The sequence below is a fragment of the Pan troglodytes genome, chromosome 9 (assembly GCF_028858775.2).
Source record: "Pan troglodytes isolate AG18354 chromosome 9, NHGRI_mPanTro3-v2.0_pri, whole genome shotgun sequence".
Taxonomy (NCBI): Eukaryota; Metazoa; Chordata; class Mammalia; order Primates; family Hominidae; genus Pan; species Pan troglodytes.
In genome coordinates, this window is record NC_072407.2 from 17,538,064 (window position 1) to 17,557,737 (window position 19,674).

Here is a 19,674-nt window from a genome sequence, read left to right on the forward strand (position 1 = left end):
GTATGTTGGAGCAGATCTTGGTCTCTAGCTATGTATCCTTTTTTTTTTTTGACATGGAGTCTCACTTTGTCACCCAGGCTGGAGTGCCATGGTGTGATCTTGGTTTACTGCAACCTCTGCTTCCCAGGTTCAAGCAATTCTCCCACCTCAGTCTCCAGAGTAGCGCGGATTACAGGCATGTGCCACCATGCCCGGCTAATTTTTGTGTTTTTAGTAGAGAGGGGGTTTCACCGCGTTGCCCAGGCTGGTCTCGAACTCCTGACCTCAAGTGATCTGCCTCGGCCTCCCAAATTGCTGGGATTACAGGCGCAAGCCACCATGCCGGCCTCTAGCTACGTATCCTTATATTCTCGTCACAGGATTACCCGGCCTACAGGCCTGGAATTTAGCCACATTAGCCTTCTAGTTTCCTTAAACCTACATCTCGTCTTTATATTGCTCTGAGTTTTTTCTTTTCTTTTTGTTAAATGAAAAAGCTGTACAGCTCTCCAGGTGGTTCTAGATACTTCTGCATCTAGATCAGCAAGGCCAATATTTTAACCTCCCATATCATTTTAACATTACTACTCCCAACAACCAAGCATTCAATTTACAGTCACATTCCCGAAGCAGCGTTCCCTGATTAATAGTACCTAATATTACCTTCCTCTTTTGGAACATAGTCACTTAAAAGTAAGGACAACCCTAGATTTGAAAAAAAAAATTATTTACTAGTAAGGCCACTTCTCCAAAGATCAACTGTCCTTAAGAAACTATTATAGACCCCTTCCCTCCTTTCTTCTAGTAAGAATTAACTAGTTTGGGATTGGCAAACATTTTCTGTAAAGGTCCAGAGTAAATACTTCAGGCTTGTAGGCCACATGGTTTCTACTAGAGCTACTTTTCACTCTGCCACTGTAAAGTGAAATCAGCCACAGAGAATACGTAAATGAATGAGCACGTGTATGTTTTTCTTTTTTTTTTTGGAGATGGAGTCTCTGTCACCCAGGCTGGAATGCAGTGGTGCTGTCTAGGCTCACTGCAACTTCTGTCTTCCGGGTTCAAGAGATTCTCCTGCCTCAGCCTCTCGAGTAGCTGGGACTACAGGCGCCTGCCACCACACCTGGCTAATTTTTGTATTGTTGGTAGAGATGGGGTTTCACCATGTTGGCCAGGATGATCTCAAACTCCCGACCTCCAGTGATCCTCGGCTTCCCATAGTGCTGGGATTACAGGTGTGAGCCACTGCGCCCAGCCACATGTGTATATTTCAATAAAACTTTATAAAAAAGAGGCAATGAGCTGATTTTGGCCCACAGGCCAAAGTTAGACCATAGTTAGAATCAGAAAAAATAGAATGGTCTCACATAGTAGGGGATCAATTAATGATTACTGCATAAGGGAATGTATGTAGGCATCATTGGTAGCTAGTACAAATAGCCATGTGTGGAGTATGTGTGTATGTGGTGGGGGTGAGATAGGTGCAGCAGGTGAACAAAACTGAAAATCTAAAAACCTGTAGAATGTCTTCATTTCATACTTTTGGTCAATTACCTCTGAAGGCAGCACCAGAAATCAGAAAGGTCTCCATCTCCATTCCCTTGTCCTTGATTCCTCCTGGACTATTAGAAAGACTTCAAAATTCCCATCTCCTTGTATTCCGTCCCCACACAAAATAACCACTCCAGACAAATGTAATCATATTACAATCCTTGCTTAAAAACTACCAATGGTTTCCTCGTGCTTAATTGGAAGGTCTGTACTCAGAATATTATACAAGGCTTTTTTTACAGCCTGGTTCCATATCTACTTACTGTCATCTACTATCATGCTACACTCTAACTCTAGAGTTCTTAAATACACCTGCCATATTAAGCTTTCCCCAAACATGCTTTTACACAAATTGTTCTGCTGCCTCTTCCCTCTCAGCCTCCTGATCCCTGCGCTCCACCTTCTTTTATCCCTGGCAAAAACATTAAGACTCTCCACACAGTTAATCACATTCACTTCTTATGCTCCATAGCACTCCCATATGTTAACAATACTTAACAGAACTAAACTGTAATTACCTTTTTGTATGTCTGACTCTCTGACCTAAATAATGAGTTCCTATATGGCTTTGACTTTATGAACAATTTGTTGGTGTATCCTCAGTGCCTAGCATAGTACCTGATACACTGCAGGTGCTAAACAAATATTTGAACAAAGAGTGAATGAACTACCAGGATATGCCAGTTATAAGTAATAACCTCTTCCAATATCCATCTTACTCAACATTTTTTCCTTTAAAAATAAAGTAAAATCAGCCCTTTGGGAGGCCAAGGCAGGCGGATCATGAGGTCAAGAGATCGAGTCCATCCTGGCCAACATGGTGAAACCCCATCTCTACTAAAAATACAAAACTTAGCTGGGTGTGGTGGCGTGCGCCTGTAGTCCCAGCTACTCGGGAGGCTGAGACAGAAGAATCACTTGAACCCAGGAGGCGGAGGCTGCAGTGAGCTGAGGTTGCGCCACCGCATTCCAGCCTGGTGACAGAGCGAGACCCTGTCAGATAGACGGATAAATAGATAGACAGAAGACAGACAGACAGACAGACAGGGCAAGCCTGCCCCTGACTTGCAGATTTACCAACCTATTCAGTCAACAGTTAATGGTTTAGCAGCTACTGCATCACAAAATTGTAATGCCAGATCACTACCTTAAGGTGTTTATGGTCTATTGAGAGTCATTAAATTGTTCATAAAGTCAAAGAATATTCCAAAGAGCAAATATACGTACATAAGAGAAAGTGTTAAAGCAATAGCGGAAGCGTAAAGAATTCAGAAGATGAATGAGATTCTAATGGACTAAAATAGAAAAAGCTTCTTGAACGCCTTCCTTAATCTTCATGGATGAGCAAGACTGGGATGGGCAGAAACAAGGGGAGTGCAAGGTAGGCAGAGAGAGTATCATTCTAAGGAGAGAATGGCATCAGGTAAGCTACAGAGGCAGGAACACAGAAGATGGTTTAGGAGACCCTAACACATGTATGACTGGAGCAGAAAGTGTACTGGGAAATAGCTGGAGGTAACATTAGAAGACAGATTATGGTCAAATGGAGGACAGCCATGAGTAAATTCTACTCTTTAATAAAGAGTAAATTATACTCTTTATTAAAAGAGAAGCTCAGATTTTTTTTTTAGCTTAGTTTGTTCAAATCTTGCAGAGAACAAAATTTTGTATGCAGTTCCAGAAACATGGAATTGGGAAATGAGAGGTTCTGTATATAGGTGAACTTTCAGTGATAAGAGCCAGTCCTACTACTGTCTTGCCATTCCTGCCCAGGATGCAGAGGGTAGAATAATTCACAATCCCATCCAATTAAAGACTTCATTACTTTGCCTTGCATTTCCTATATTCTATGGGAACTGTAATTCCACAATTATTTTAGAGTTTGTTGTCTTAAACTTCAGGTTCTGTTCTAAGTCTCAGCCAATTACTCTGACAGAAGAGAGCTTTCTACTGAGTTCAGGACAAGGACTAATGATGGGAGTTAAGGCCACATCCAATATGGTCTGCTCGATGGGGTAGCAGTAGTCCTAAACTGCCTTAAGAACCCAACCCTAGGAGGTTGAGAGATGTTGTTCCATTAAGGGATAAGTGAAACAAACAAAATGAAAAACCCCAAAGAAGTGCCTTTTGGTGGAATTGTGGTGTGGAGAATGATTTAGGTAAGAATTATTTGTGCTTTCCCACAACACATTTGTGTTTAACAACAGCAATAAACCCAAAAAGCCTGCTTAAAAGTAAGTAGAAGAGGCCTTAGGTAGGCCTGACTATAGCAATCTCTCAATATGAATATGGGACCACAGAGCTAAAATTATTTTTTGAATACTTCCGGCCTTATATTTCACCTTTTCTCACATATCCAAGTTCTCTCTGGTCCTCCTCATGTCTCTTATACACCAACCCAATCTAGCTCCCATAAAAGTCAACACATTTAATATTCTAATAAAGTCTTTTTAAGGGACTTGGGATTGGTATGGCAGGGGCATAGAAATGGTGGGGGAGGACAGTAACAAAATGGCTAACTTGGAAATCTCAATTTTTTTTTCTGTAATTCCAGGAAAGTCTCAACACTTCTGCTGGGGTTATGACCATTCTACTTATTTTTTCAAGAGGTAAAAGTAATAGACTTGAAAAGAAAATACAGCTATTGGTGTACATATTAGTGGAGAAAGAAAAGAGTGCTTCAGTACATAGAAGCAGTTATTGAAAAAAAGAACAGAAGAGCCTGGTTAGTTACCGTCCTGCCAAAGTCAAGCCCAATATCATAGATTGTAGTACACAGGCAAATAATATTGGCTATTTAAGTGGAAATTTTTTTAATTTGAAATTTTAAATTTTTAAAATTTCTACTTAAAATAATATTTCAAAACCACTCACAGACTCAAATCACACAGACTTGGATTCAAGACCTGGCTCTGCTATTTATTCCCCAAAAAACTTTAGTAAGTATTTAACCTTTTAAGCTTTAGCTTCTTTCTCTTAAAAACAGAGATAATGATAGCTAACCAAATAACCTCACTAGGTAGAGGAAAGCTCTGTTTTACAAAATACCAGCTGATAAATGTAAAAGGAATGATAAATGAGAAAATTATCATTTTGCAATCCTTAATGAAATTACAAATTCAGGCAAAAATTATCAACTAGAATTTAAAATTTTTAGGTAATGATTAGCGGGGAGCTGAACATTCTTAGTGTCAAAATAATACCGCACAAAGGAACATCTTAATCTTATAATGGAGAGATGAGGTTGTCACCCACAGATATGGTTTGGCTCTGTGTTCCCATCCAAATCTCATTACAAACTGTAATCCCAACGTGTCAGGAGAGGGGCCTGGTGGGAGGTGTTTGAATCATGGCGGCAGTTTCTACCATGCTGTTCTTGTGATAGTGAGTGCTCACGAGATCTGACAGTTTAAAAGTATGTGGCAGTTCCTTCACTCTCTCCTGCCACCATGTGAAGAAGGTCCTTGCTTCCTCTTTGCCTTCTGCCATGATTGTTAAGTTTCCTGAGGCCTCCCAGTCATGCTTCCTGTTAAGCCTGCGGAATTGTGCACCAAATAAACCTCTTTGCTTCTTCATAAAAGACCCACTTTCAGGTAGTTCTTTTTATTTTTTTATTATTATTATACTTTAAGTTTTAGGGTACATGTGCACAACGTGCAGGTTTATTACATATTTATACATGTGCCATGTTGGTGTGCTGCACCCATTAACTCGTCATTTAGCATTAGCTATATCTCCTAATGCTATCCCTCCCCCCTCCCCCAACCCCACAACAGTCCCGTGTGTGATGTTGCCCTTCCTGTGTCCATGTGTTCTCATTGTTCAATTCCCACCTATGAGTGAGAACATGCAGTGTTTGGCTTTGTCCTTGCGATAGTTTGCTGAGAATGATGGTTTCCAGCCTCATCCATGTCCCTACAAAGGACACAAACTCATCATTTTTTATGGCTGCATAGTATTCCATGGTGTGTATATGCCACATTTTCTTAATCCAGTCTATCATTGTTGGACATTTGGGTTGGTTCCAAGTCTGTGCTATTGTGAATAGTGCCGCAATAAACATATGTGTGCATGTGTCTTTATAGCAGCATGATTTATAATCCTTTGGGTATATACCCAGTAATGGGATGGCTGGGTCAAATGGTATTTCTAGTTCTAGATCCCTGAGAAATCGCCACACTGACTTCCACAATGGTTGAACTAGTTTACAGTCCCACCAACAGTCTAACAGTGTTCCTATTTCTCCACATCCTCTCCAGCACCTGTTGTTTCCTGACTTTTTAATGATTGCCATTCTAACTGGTGTGAGATGGTATCTCATTGTGGTTTTGATTTGCATTTCTCTGATGGCCAGTGATGATGAGCTTTTTTTCATGTGTTTTTTGGCTGCATAAATGTCTTCTTTTGAGAAGTGTCTGTTCATATCCTTCGCCCAATTTTTGATGGGGTTGTTTTTTTCTTGTAAATTTGTTTGAGTTCATTGTAGATTCTGGATATTAGCCCTTTGTCAGATGAGTAGGTTGCAAAAATTTTCTCCCATTCTGTAGGTTGCCTGTTCACTCTGATGGTGGTTTCTTTTGCTGTGCAGAAGCTCTTTAGTTTAATTAGATCCCATTTGTCAATTTTGGCTTTTGTTGCCATTGCTTTTGGTGTTTTAGACATGAAGTCCTTGCCCATGCCTATCTCCTGAATGGTATTGCCTAGGTTTTCTTCTAGGGTTTTTATGGTTTTAGGTCTAACATGTAAGTCTTTAATCCATCTTGAATTAATTTTTGTATAAGGTGTAAGGAAGGGATCCAGTTTCAGCTTTCTACATATGGCTAGCCAGTTTTCCCAGCACCATCTATTAAATAGGGAATCCTTTCCCCATTGCTTGTTTTTCTCAGGTTTGTCAAAGATCAGATAGTTGTAGATATGCGGCATTATTTCTGAGGGCTCTGTTCTGTTCCATTGGTCTATATCTCTGTTTTGGTACCAGTACCATGCTGTTTTTGTTACTGCAGCCTTGTAGTATAGTTTGAAGTCAGGTAGCGTGATGCCTCCAGCTTTGTTCTTTTGGCTTAGGATTGACTTGGCAATGCGGGCTCTTTTTTGGTTCCATATGAACTTTAAAGTAGTTTTTTCCAATTCTGTGAAGAAAGTCATTGGTAGCTTGATGGGGATGGCATTGAATCTATAAATTACCTTGGGCAGTATGGCCATTTTCACGATATTGATTCTTCCTACCCATGAGCATGGAATGTTCTTCCATTTGTTTGTATCCTCTTTTATTTCACTGAGCAGTGGTTTGTAGTTCTCCTTGAAGAGGTCCTTCACATCCCCTGTAAGTTGGATTCCTAGGTATTTTACTCTCTTTGAAGCAATTGTGAATGGGAGTTCACTCCTGATTTGGCTGTTTGTCTGTTATTGGTGTATAAGAATGCTTGTTGAGTTTTGCACATTGATTTTGTATCCTGAGACTTTGCTGAAGTTGCTTATCAGCTTAAGGAGATTTTGGGCTGAGACAATGGGGTTTTCTAGATATACAATCATGTCATCTGCAAACAGGGACAATTTGGCTTCCTCTTTTCCTAACTGAATACCCTTTATTTCCTTCTCCTGCCTAACTGCCCTGGCCAGAACTTCCAACAGTATGTTGAATAGTTGTGGTGAGAGAGGGCATCCCTTTCTTGTGCCAGTTTTCAAAGGGAATGCTTCCAGTTTGTGCCCATTCAGTATGATATTGGCTGTGGGTTTGTCATAGATAGCTCTTATTATTTTGAGATACGTCCCATCAATATCTAATTTATTGAGAGTTTTTAGCATGAAGTGTTGTTGAATTTTATCAAAGGCTTTTCTGCATCTATTGAGATAATCATGTGTTTTTTGTCTTTGGTTCTGTTTATATGCTGGATTACGTTTATTGATTTTTGCATGTTGAACCAGCCTTGCATCCCAGGGATGAAGCCCACTTGATCATGGTGGATAAGCTTTTTGATGTGTTGCTGGATTCGGTTTGCCAGTATTTTATTGAGGAGTTTTGCATCAATGTTCATCAAGGATATTGGTCTAAAATTCTCTTTTTTGGTTGTGTCTCTGCCCGGCTTTGGTATCAGAATGATGCGGGCCTCATAAAATGAGTTAGGGAGGATTCCCTCTTTTTCTATTGATTGGAATAGTTTCAGAAGGAATGGTACCAGCTCCTCCTTGTACCTCTGGTAGAATTTGTCTGTGAATCTATCTGGTCATGGACTTTTTTTAGTTGGTAAGCTATTAATTATTGCCTCAATTTCAGAGCCTGTTATTGGTCTATTCAGAGATTCAACTTCTTCCTGGTTTAGTCTTGGGAGAGTGTATGTGTCGAGGAATTTATCCATTTCTCTTAGATTTTCTAGTTTATTTGCATAGAGGTGTTTATAGTATTCTCTGATGGTAGTTTGTATTTCTGTGGGATTGGTGGTGATATCCCTTTTATCATTTTTTATTGCATCTATTTGATTCTTCTCTTTCTTCTTTGTTTGTCTTGCTAGCAGTCTATCAATTTTGTTGATCTTTTCAAAAAACCAGCTCCTGGATTCATTGATTTTTTGAAGGGTTTTTTGTGTCTCTATTTCCTTCAGTTCTGCTCTGATCTTAGTTATTTCTTCCCTTCTGCTAGCTTTTGAATGTGTTTGCTCTTGCTTCTCTAGTTCTTTTAATTGTGATGTTAGGGTGTCAATTTTAGATCTTTCCTGCTTTCTCTTGTGGGCATTTAGTGCTATAAATTTCCCTCTACACACTGCTTTGAATGTGTCCCAGAGATTCTGGTATGTTGTGTCTTTTTTCTCGTTGGTTTCAAAGTACAGCTTTATGTCTGCCTTCATTTCGTTATGTACCCAGTAGTCATTCAGGAGCATGTTGTTCAGTTTCCATGTAGTTGAGCGGTTTTGAGTGAGTTTCTTAATCCTGAGTTCTAGTTGGATTGCACTGTGGTCTAAGAGACAGTTTGTTATAATTTCTGTTCTTTTACATTTGCTGAGGAGTGCTTTACTTCCAACTATGTGGTCAATTTTGGAATAGGTGTGGTGTGGTGCTGAAAAGAATGTATATTCTGTTGATTTGGGGTGGAGAATTCTGTAGATGTCTATTAGGTCTGCTTGGTGCAGAGCTGAGTTCAATTCCTGGATATCCTTGTTAACTTTCTGTCTCATTGATCTGTCTAATGTTGACAGTGGGGTGTTAAAGTCTCCCATTATTATTGTGTGGGAGTCTAAGTCTCTTTGTAGGTCACTCAGGACTTGCTTTATGAATCTGGGTGCTCCTCTATTGGGTGCATATATATTTAGGATAGTTAGCTCTTCTTGTTGAATTGATCCCTTTACCATTATGTAATGGCCTTCTTTGTCTCTTTTGATCTTTGTTGGTTTAAAGTCTGTTTTATCAGAGACTAGGATTGCAACCCCTGCCTTTTTTTGTTTTCCATTTGCTTGGTAGATCTTCCTCCATCCCTTTATTTTGAGCCTATGTGTGTCTCTGCATGTGAGATCGGTCTCCTGAATACAGCACACTGATGGGTCTTGACTCTTTATCCAATTTGCCAGTCTGTGTCTTTTAATTGGAGCATTTAGCCCATTTACATTTAAAGTTAATATTGTTATGTGTGAATTTGATCCTGTCATTATGATGTTAGCTGGTTATTTTATTCATTAGTTGATGCAGTTTCTTGCTAGCCTTGATGGTCTTTACAATTTGGCATGTTTTTGCAGTGGCTGGTACTGGTTGTTCCTTTCCATGTTTAGTGCTTCCTTCAGGAGCTCTTGTAGGGCAGGCCTGGTGGTGACAAAATCTCTCAGCATTTGCTTGTCTGTAAAGGATTTTATTTCTCCTTCACTTATGAAGCTTAGTTTGGCTGGATATGAAATTCTGGGTTGAAAATTCTTTTCTTTAAGAATGTTGAATATTGGCCCCCACTCTCTTCTGGCTTGTAGAGTTTCTGCTGAGAGATCAGCTGTTAGTCTGATGGGCTTCCCTTTGTGGGTTACCCAACCTTTCTCTCTGGCTGCCTTTAACATTTTTTCCTTCATTTCAACTTTGGTGAATCTGACAATTACGTGTCTTGGAGTTGCTCTTCTCGAGGAGTATCTTTGTGGCGTTCTCTGTATTTCCTGAATTTGAATGTTGGCCTTCCTTGCTAGATTGGGGAAGTTCTCCTGGATAATATCCTGCAGAGTGTTTTCCAACTTGGTTCCATTCTCCCCGTCACTTTCAGGTACACCAATGAGACGTAGATTTGGTCTTTTCACATAGTCCCATATTTCTTGGAGGCTTTGTTCGTTTCTTTTTATTCTTTTTTCTCTAAACTTCTCTTCACGCTTCATTTCATTCATTTTGTCTTCCATCGCTGATACCCTTTCTTTCAGTTGATCGCATCGGCTACTGAGGCTTGTGCATTCGTCACGTAGTTCTCGTGCTGTGGCTTTCAGCTCCATCAGGTCCTTTAAGAACTTCTCTGCATTGATTATTCTAGTTAGCCATTCGTCTAATTTTTTTTCAAAGTTTTTAACTTCTTTGCCATTGGATTGAACTTCCTCCTTTAGCTCAGAGTAGTTTGATCTTCTGAAGCCTTCCTCTCTCAACTCGTCAAAGTCATTCTCCATTCAGCTTTGTTCCGTTGCTGGTGAGGAGCTGCATTCCTTTGGAGGAGGAGAGGCGCTCTGATTTTTAGAGTTTCCGGTTTTGCTGCTCTGTTTTTTCCCCATCTTTGTGGTTTTATCTACCTTTGGTCTTTGATGATGGTGACATACAGATGGGTTTTTGGTGTGGATGTCCTTTCTGTTTGTTAGTTTTCCTTCTAACAGACAGGACCCTCAGCAGCAGGTCTGTTGGAGTTTACTGGAGGTCCACTCCAGACCCTGTTTGCCTTGGTATCAGCAGCAGTGCCTACAGAACAGCAGATATTGGTGAACTGCAAATGCTGCTGCCTGATGGTTCCTCTGGAAGTTTTCTCTCAGAGGAGTACCCGGCCGTGTGAGGTGTCAGTCTGCCCCTACTGGGGGGTGCCTTCCAGTTAGGCTACTCGGGGCTCAGGGACCCACTTCAGGAGGCAGTCTGCCCGTTCTCAGATCTCAAGCTGTGTGCTGGGAGAACCACTACTCTCTTCAAAGCTGTCAGACAGGGACATTTAAGTCTGCAGAGGTTATTGCTGTCTTTTGTTTGTCTGTGCCCTGCCCCCAAAGGTGGAGCCTACAGAGGCAGGCAGGCCTCCTTGAGCTGTGGTGGGCTCCACCCAGTTCGAGCTTCCAGGCCGCTTTGTTTACCTACTGAAGTCTGAGCAATGGCGGGTGCCCCTCCCCCAGCCTCGCTGCTGCCTTGCAGTTTGATCTCAGACTGCTGTGCTAGCAATGAGCAAGGCTCCGTGGGCGTAGGACCCTCAGAGCCAGGTGTGGGATATAATCTCCTGGTGTGCCGTTTGTGAAGCCCGTTGGAAAAGTGCAGTATTAGGGTGGGAGTGACCCGATTTTCCAGGTGCTGTCTGTCACCCCTTTCTTTGACTAGGAAAGGGAATTCCCTGATCCCTTGTGCTTCCCAGGTGAGGCAATGCCTCACCCTGCTTCGGCTCACACACGGTGCGCTGCACCCACTGTCCTGCACCCACTGTCCGGCACTCCCCAGTGAGATGAACCTGGTACCTCAGTTGGAAATGCAGAAATCACCCATTTTCTGCGTCGCTCACGCTGGAAGCTGTAGACTGGAGCTGTTCCTATTCGGCCATCTTGGCTCCACCCCCCAGGTAGTTCTTTATAGCCGTGAGAAAATGGACTAATACACGGACTAAGCCTTTAGTCTAACTTACAGTTCACAGAAATTACAGAAGAGAGGGACTAAACTGAAGAACACACCAAGGAAATAATAGGGCAAATCCAGAAGTGCGACCTTCTACAAGACAACTGGCCCAGACTCTTCAATAGGACAATATCATAAATAAGGAACTATTCTAGATTGAGAAATTTGACAAAACAAGCAGTTAGTTGTAAGATGTGGTCCCAGATTGAATGTTGGTTTAGAGAAAATAGCTAAAAGGAAATTTGGGGAGACCACTGAGAAATTTTAATATGGATTGATTCAAATAAAGTATTCTTTAATTTTGTTGGGTATGTTAAAATATTTTTAGAGCTGCATATTAAAATATTTAGGAGTGAAATATTATATATATCAGATATATATAGATATATATATTACATTATATATATATATACACACACACATAATGTACTATTTTAAATGAATTTTATATGAGGTTAATAGTAACTAGTACTTGTTATAGGTCCTTACAATTATATGAAAATTCATTTAAGAGTTATGGCTCAATGCTTTAGAGCACTGCTATTATCTCCCTGTGACAGAGAAAGAAGTCCTCACTTTCAGTAACTAATTTACATATAGCTTTTCCATAAATCATTTATTTACTATTTGAGAACCACCTATACCTAGGAACTAGACCACATGTTAGGTATGCAATATGCAACTTGACTTCTCTCAAGGAGCTCACAGTCTATGACCTGAACAGAGTATTATTTAGCAAATTATTCTAACGAATAATTTCACAGAGGTTCCAAGAAGGTTTCAGAGGATTTAAAGGATGAATAATAGTCGCCATGTAGAGAAAGAGGAAGTAGAGTGGGAAGGAAGTAATTTCTAGTAAATAACATTTGATTATCACAACTATCCTCTAAGATATACAGAGTATTACACTCACTACTAAGATAAAGGAAACTGATGCTCAGAAAGGCTGAGGGACTTACCTTAAGACACTTGGCCAGTATACTCCTTACCATGGCCTATAAGACCCTGCATCTTCTGATCCTACTTTATCTCTTCTACTAACTTTCAGACCAACTATATCTCTTCAAATCTCCTCCTCATTTATTATACCAGACATATGTATGTTTTCTGTACCACAAATATAGTAAGCTCATTCCTACCTCAACACTTTTGCACTTTCTATTTTCTCCGTCTAGAACCATTTTTGTCACCAGGCCTCCCCTTGAATGTCTTCTTCTCAGGAGGCCTTCCCTGTCCTCCCAATCTAAAGTAGCTCCCAGTGCCTTCTCTCTAGCTCTAAGACCAAGTAGCTAAATCTCACTGTTTACAAAGTAATGGACTAGGACACTAGACCAATGCTTCATATATCAGCAATTCCACTGCTTTTTAAGCCCAAAGTCTCTGCCCCTTCCCACACAAAAATCCTGTTTCTGGTTATTCTTTCTATATATCTCAGCAGCCCATTACTATTCTCCAACAGTTCAATCAGGTAGGTCAATGATCAACACTATTATCTTCATTACCACCATCACAAACATATACTGCAAACTTACTATGTACTAGGCAGTGTTTTAAGTGTTTTTCATATATTAATTCATTCTATCCTTACAAAAACCTTATAAAGTACTCATTAATGCTCTCATTTTAGAGGAAAGAAACTGAGGCACAGAATTTTTAAGTGCCTTGGCCAAGGTCACAGGATTTGAACATAAGTCACAGGATTTGAACATAAGTAATCTGGCTCCAGAGCTTTTACTCTTTACATTGTCATGTTATATCAATTAAGACACTTTGTTCCTCTTATGGGTATTTTAAAATAAAAGAGGCATCTGATAAAACATTACAGAAAAATTATTTTAATTCATAAAGGAAGCTATCTAAAACTCTATGCATTTACATAAGATGAAAGAATATTTCATAATTTGTACTTACCTTGAAAATAAGTTATTATCATACTTTAAGACATAAGTAAGCTACTAGTAGTGCTGCTTTTACATGAATTTTAAGGAAGTAATTTTTAATTCTGTTGGGCTTCAATGATCACTACTATGCAAAAAGCCCTGCCAGTCCTATGGGAATGTACATATATTCATGTCCACACACACCACATGGGCTTTGTCAAAAATGAATTAGGGCAAACTAGGGCAGAAAAAGACAAATTCATATCTCTATCACTAGAGAATCTTATGGAATAACAATTTCTAATGCCCTTTTATCTGTCTTCTAAGTGCAGCTGATTTTTGTTATTTATAGGTCTACTGCATAAGCATGTGGTAATCATTTGTCAGAGTTTTTCTCAAAGTATTCCAACTGTATTCTAAATAAGATCCAATTGTTTTTAACCTTTTTGTTTTAAAAAGAAAATTAATAGAAAATAATGAAAATGTCTTACCTTCTATTCCCAATCTAATCTTCTTAAGACCCCTCTCCTTCAAAACTGACTTGGCCACATCTCTGTTTTCAATATACTTGAAAAATCTATATAATTTTGTGCTATAAATAACTAGAAACAAAAAGAAAAATATTATTGTATTAAAATTAAAGGATTTAGAGATGAACTTAAATTTATCTTGCTCATCAAAGGGGCCTAACAGTCCTAAAAGCCCAAATAATGGATGCAGTAATGCCAAAGGATGACTAGCCAACATGACAGGGCAGTATTCAGTATAGTTAATGTAGAAGCAAATGTCTACTTAAGTGGAAACAAGAAAAGCTTTGACAACCAATCAGAAAACCCAATCCATAGGAAGAATCTCCTTCTGAAAGATACATCATCTACACATTTATTGGAATGGGATCTGCCCCAAGTTTCAAATAAGAGAATCCAAAGAAGATATCAATATCGCATCATTATCAAGCAAAGTAAAGGACTTTGCTAAGATGTCTACAAGGCCTAGTCTAGAGGCGGAAAAACTGCCTTGTCAAAGAGTACAAAACAGATACATTTTACATTTCATGGATTGAGCAACTATTAATAATTTCCCAAAAGGCAAAGACCCTCCCCACAAACTGTTTTCCATTCAGGCGAACAGCCCCATTTAATACTGATGTTAAAAATGGCAGATTCGAGCAAGTTCTGCCTAGGTTAGTCTGTTTAGAGCAAACTGGCTTTGCAAAGGACAGACATTCCACTGACAACATGTTGAGTCTTCCAAATGTGCTGAGAACTTCAGGGAGTTAGACTGATGGACATTCCTCGCCTTCTCTCTTTCGGGTTGAGTTATCTCCCTTAAAAGGTGAACTGCAAAGGTTTTTTCAAAAAAAGAAAAACACACTCACAAACCAAACATGCTGGTTTAAGAGCCAATAAAAGGAAAATACGTATATAAACTCTACTCATGGGGTAAATTTGTGATTATTACTACATCCTTAAGATTTACTGGTATTTTAAGATAAAGATTATTTTAGATCTTAGAAAGGACAATATCTGTCATAAAGTCACATACAGAAAAATCAGGCCGAAAGGCTATCTCTAGCTCCTCAAATGAATCTTCTTTATGTTGGATCATCTTGATACAAAATAATACATATTTAGACAACTAAGTAAAAATGTTTTCAGGCCTTTTAAGCTTTAAGATAAAAAACAAGAAAACAAAAAAATATTGAAGTGAAAAGTTCAACAATGGAAAAGAAAACACCAGGTTTATTATAATTCCTTTATCACTATAATATCATTTCTATCTTCTATGGTTGACTGTACTTTCTTGGGGTCAAACCTTTTGAAAAGTAAAATGTTAAGTTATAAGCTTGTTCACTCCTTTTCCTTAACAGAAAATAATTTAGTATACCTCTTTTATTTTTGACAACCTTTCACTTTTCTTGGGTTTTGTTCAACTTTTTATTCCACATATTATAGAAAACCATTGTCAGCAAAGAGCCTAGAACTGAGGAAATAGCAACAGAAATGTCTATTACTACAACTATCCACAAAGGAATCACAACACTCATTTAAGTACATCATGCAAAAGAAATATCTCAATGCAAACTCTGTAAAGTGCTACCATAACTTGTGTTAAAATAATCTTTCAAAAATCTCCTTCGGAAGTAAAAAAGAATGCCATCTGGAGTCTGCTTTGTTTTGATTTTAGAAAAGCGTATGTAAAATGGAAAAATCAGAGATAAGGTGTTTTGGTACTTTCTATATTAAACCCTAATCCTTACCAAGTCAACAGACTATATAGTACAGAAGAAGATGCTAGGCTATTTTATTCAATTCCTTGAGTCATTCTTTTTCAATTCTTCCTTATTTATAAAACTGGTCAGAAATACTAATATTGGGCTCATCAAGAAAAAATAACAAAAAAATAAGAAAAAATGTCAGTGATTGTTGCTCATGATCGGCCATTTTGGTTAGAAATGCCCAAAAGAACTATAATTCTACAAAGCCTTATGAAGGGTCATTGTATCCTTGATGAACATATATGATATTTTAAAAAAGGGTACCTTAGAACTTAAAGTTATCCTCAAAATCAATGAGTTAAAGCTTCCAAATTTACGTAAAAAAATTCATTTTTTAAACAAGCTATTTTTATAAAGGAAGTAGTTCTCCTGAATGCTTTCAAATACAAAGAAAAAAAATCTATCAAGTTCCAGAGAGTCAACAAATAACTAACCATGTGTATATGGCATGGGCGGGGCATATTCTTCTGTACAGGGACATATAATAAATACTTTGGGCATTGCGAGCCATGCAGTTTCTGTTACAACTACTCAACTCTGCCACTGTAGCATGAAAGCAGCCATAGGCAATACATAAAACTTAATTTATAAAAATAGGTGATGGGCTGGATTGACCCCCAGGCTGGTCTATGAGAAGAGCTCTTTCTTTACATAAACAAGAAATAATTCGTGATGATTCAGGAGAGAGAAAACATGCCAGAGTACTTACTTTGTGAATATTCTTCTCCCATCTGTGGTGGATATTCTTCATCCCAATCAACCACATCATCATCTGTAAGCACCACTATATGACATTCCCGTTCCCCACTCTGGGCACTAGCTACCATGAGAGGGAGGATCATTTCTTCCAGATAAAATTCAAATTGTCTACGAGCACCATCATTTGATAACTCATGCATTAGGGCACCTGAAATGAAATCCACAAAAATATCTTACCAAAACTTTTCCTAAAAAGAGTTCTTTTAGAAATATAGACTCTTATAACAAGAAAGGCCAGGCAGCCTACATAGGCCCCCTCATTTTACACATCATGAAATAACTTGCCTAATATTACAAAACTAATTTGCAAAGTCAGAATTAAAACCCTATCCCTAGCCTAGCATATTTTTCACTATACCATATTATCTTCCATCAGTATACACAGTATGTCTTAAGGTATATCTTAAAGATACTTTTCAGGTTATCCACATAAACTGAAATAATTCTTATATTCCATTTCCTGCATGCTCTCCTTCTCCGAAAGTTATAAACAGAATTAATATTTCAGTGCAGGTTGAGAGGTGAGCTGAAAAGGGTCAATAGTCTTTAGAATAATGCAGGCAAAAGATCAAGCAAAATACAACATAATGCAGGAATTCCACAGCGAACTTGATACTAGAAGTGAGAGAGCTGAAAGATAGACTTCAACCTCCTTAAGCACAGACATAATGAACAACTTCAATTTCCTAAATGCACAGCCACAAACTCACCTGCACTGCTTTTTTCTTTTATTTCTATTTAATGGCAATGTCCTATCTCCCTACTGAAGATGCCAACATCTCAAGAACTACTGCTACTGCATCAGCCTGGAGAGCGAAGTTAAAGAAGCAACCATGGCAACCATACGCATGAGTGAGAGTGAGAGAGAGAGAGAGAAAGAGAAAGAGAGAGTGAGCCAGAGAGAGAGACAGTGTGTGTGTGTGTGTGTGTGTGTGTGTTTGTGTGTGTGTGTTGTAAAAACTGGAGAACTGGAGAACGGGTGAAGGAAGACGCTAGAACTCAAAACCTACAGTCTCCCAAGGGAGAGCTTTTCCTCCCTACAAGATGTCTCTATAATTATATATTATATAATAAACACTATATAATTAACATATTACAATTAATATAATTGATTAGATAATTAAATAATCTACATTAATATTACTTAGCCATGTCTCTCTCCAGGCTATTTCCCATTATCATTTTAAAAAGTTATCTTTATAGACAATTACCTATATTTCAACACCTTCTCTCTCCCCAACTTCTGAACCAATTCCAATCTGGCTTCCATTCTCACTATACTACAAAAATGTCTTGCTATGGTCTCCAAATAGCCTTTATATTGTTAAAGACAATAACCATCTTTTGGTCCTGATCTTATTTGACCTCTCAGTTTAATCTCCTACAATGGAACACTCTTTCTTGAAACATACTCACCCCTAAGAATCTCTGATACCATTATCCCTGTTTTTTTCCTCCCACTGGCTATTCTTCCTCAGTAACCTTTGCCAACTCTTTCTCCTCCAGCTGTTAATTATATACTGGTATTTCTCAGGACAATTTTAAGTTCTTTTCTTCTTTATCCTATGCCGAGAATTCCCAAATTTATTTCTACTAATTCAGTCTTCTGTATTCGAGATGCATTATATTCAGCTGCTTTCTGGAAATTTCCACTTGGATGTAACCTCAGAGGTACCTCAAACTCAATACATCCAAAATTTAACTTACTGTCTCTATCTCTCTCCACGGTATTTTTCAAATCAGTAAATGGCATCACTATCCACTCGTTTTCAGAACTATCTCAGCACAGTGCTGGGCATATAATGGGAACTTAAATGTTAGTATACTAAATGAATAAATCCTGGATTTCTCCTTTACCACCTAATTCAAATAATTCCCCAAGTCTTCTTAAACACACCTTGAATTGTGTTATTTCCTTCTTTTGGCACAAAGATAGCTGCAAAATCTCCTAAGCCACATACTTTTCTGCAAGGTGACCTTGACATCTCTTCCCAAAAAGTGGAGTCTAGCTCCCCTCCCCTTTAATTAGACTGGTAATACAAACTTGTTTGTAACCAGAGGAGCATGGCTGAGGAGACAGCACATGACTTTGGAGGCTAAGTCAAAAGAAGCCTTGCAATTTCTGCCTTGGTTTCTGGAATGCTTTTTCTTCAAATGTTTCCTTTCTGAATGCAGCCTCCAGGATTTGAGAAGTTCAAGTCATACGGAAAGACCACACATAGGTATTCTGTTTGACATTCCTAGCTGAGTCCAGCCTTTCAGTCATCCCAGTCCTGGCACCAGGCATGTGAATAAAGCCTCCAGCCTTGTGAGCCACCCCAGCCCATCAATTCTTCACAGATGAGGCCTCAGATATTGTGATACAGCCATAAGCCACCTCTGCTGTGCCCTGTATAAATTCCTGACCCACAGAATAAATGAGAGTAATAAAATGGTTATAGTTTATGCTAAGCTTGGGGTGGTTTATTACACAGCAATAGTTAATCCGACATATTCCATCCTCTTGCCTCCATCCTGGTTCTGTTCATCATTAACTCTCACCCAAATTACTACAAAATCTTTCTGATTACATTCCCCCAACATCTGCTTTTGCCTCTCTGCAATTCATTTTCCCCACAGCAGCCAAATCTAATTATCTCTCATGACTTGTACTATCCTTAAAATAAATCCTCAACTTGGTACATAAAGCCCTGCTATGTGAAAAAGAATGTTATAGATCAGTGTCTAGAATCAATCCTTTAATACACTTTCTTTAAATATTATCCATATACTGATGACTCCCACTTATATCTAGCCCACATTTCTCTGCTGAACTTTAGACATGTATACCCAATGCTCCACTTAACATTTCTACTTGGATATCTAACAGGTATTTCAAACTTAACGTGTTCAAAATCAAGCTTTTAGATTTTTGCTCCTCATGAAGTCTCCCCCATCTCAATTAATGGCAACCTCACACTTCCGGTTAAAGCTCTCCTCTTCTTTCCACTCCACATTCAATTGAAGAGGAAATTCTGGTAATCTGAACATCCCATATACCCAGAATCTGACTACTTCTTACTGCTTCCACTCTAATCCAAGCCCCTACCATCTCATACCTGGACTTTGACAGTGGCTTCCTAATTGATCTATTTGCTTCTAGCACAATTCCCCTTTTGGTCCATTTTTAACACAACAGCCAAAAGTGATTCTTTTAAACTTTAAGTCAGGTCAGGATTATAGCACTGAACAACTCTACACTGACTTCTGTGTGAACAGAGCCCCCATGAAATGGTACAATGTGACAGCCTTACAGATCATATCACTCTTTTGTTCAAACCCCTCCCATATCTTCCAATCTCACTCAGAGTAAAAGCCAAAACATAGAGGCCTTATTTGACCTAGGTGCCTTGTTACCTCTCCGACCACATTTCCCATTACTGACAC

General features: G+C 38.8%; 1 protein-coding gene across 6 annotated transcripts in view; it reads right to left on the bottom strand.

Moving 5' to 3' along the window:
• The window catches only part of BTBD10 (BTB domain containing 10), a 77,335-nt gene that overhangs the window by 1,372 nt on the left and 56,289 nt on the right, over positions 1-19,674 (bottom strand). For all 6 annotated transcript variants that reach the window (XM_063783811.1, XM_016920431.4, XM_001171787.7 and 3 more), the window contains 2 exons: positions 16,199-16,396; positions 13,703-13,813 (listed from right to left, as the gene is read on the bottom strand). In XM_063783811.1, coding sequence (XP_063639881.1) covers positions 13,703-13,813; positions 16,199-16,396 — 309 coding nt within the window. The remainder of the gene's footprint in view (positions 1-13,702; positions 13,814-16,198; positions 16,397-19,674) is intronic.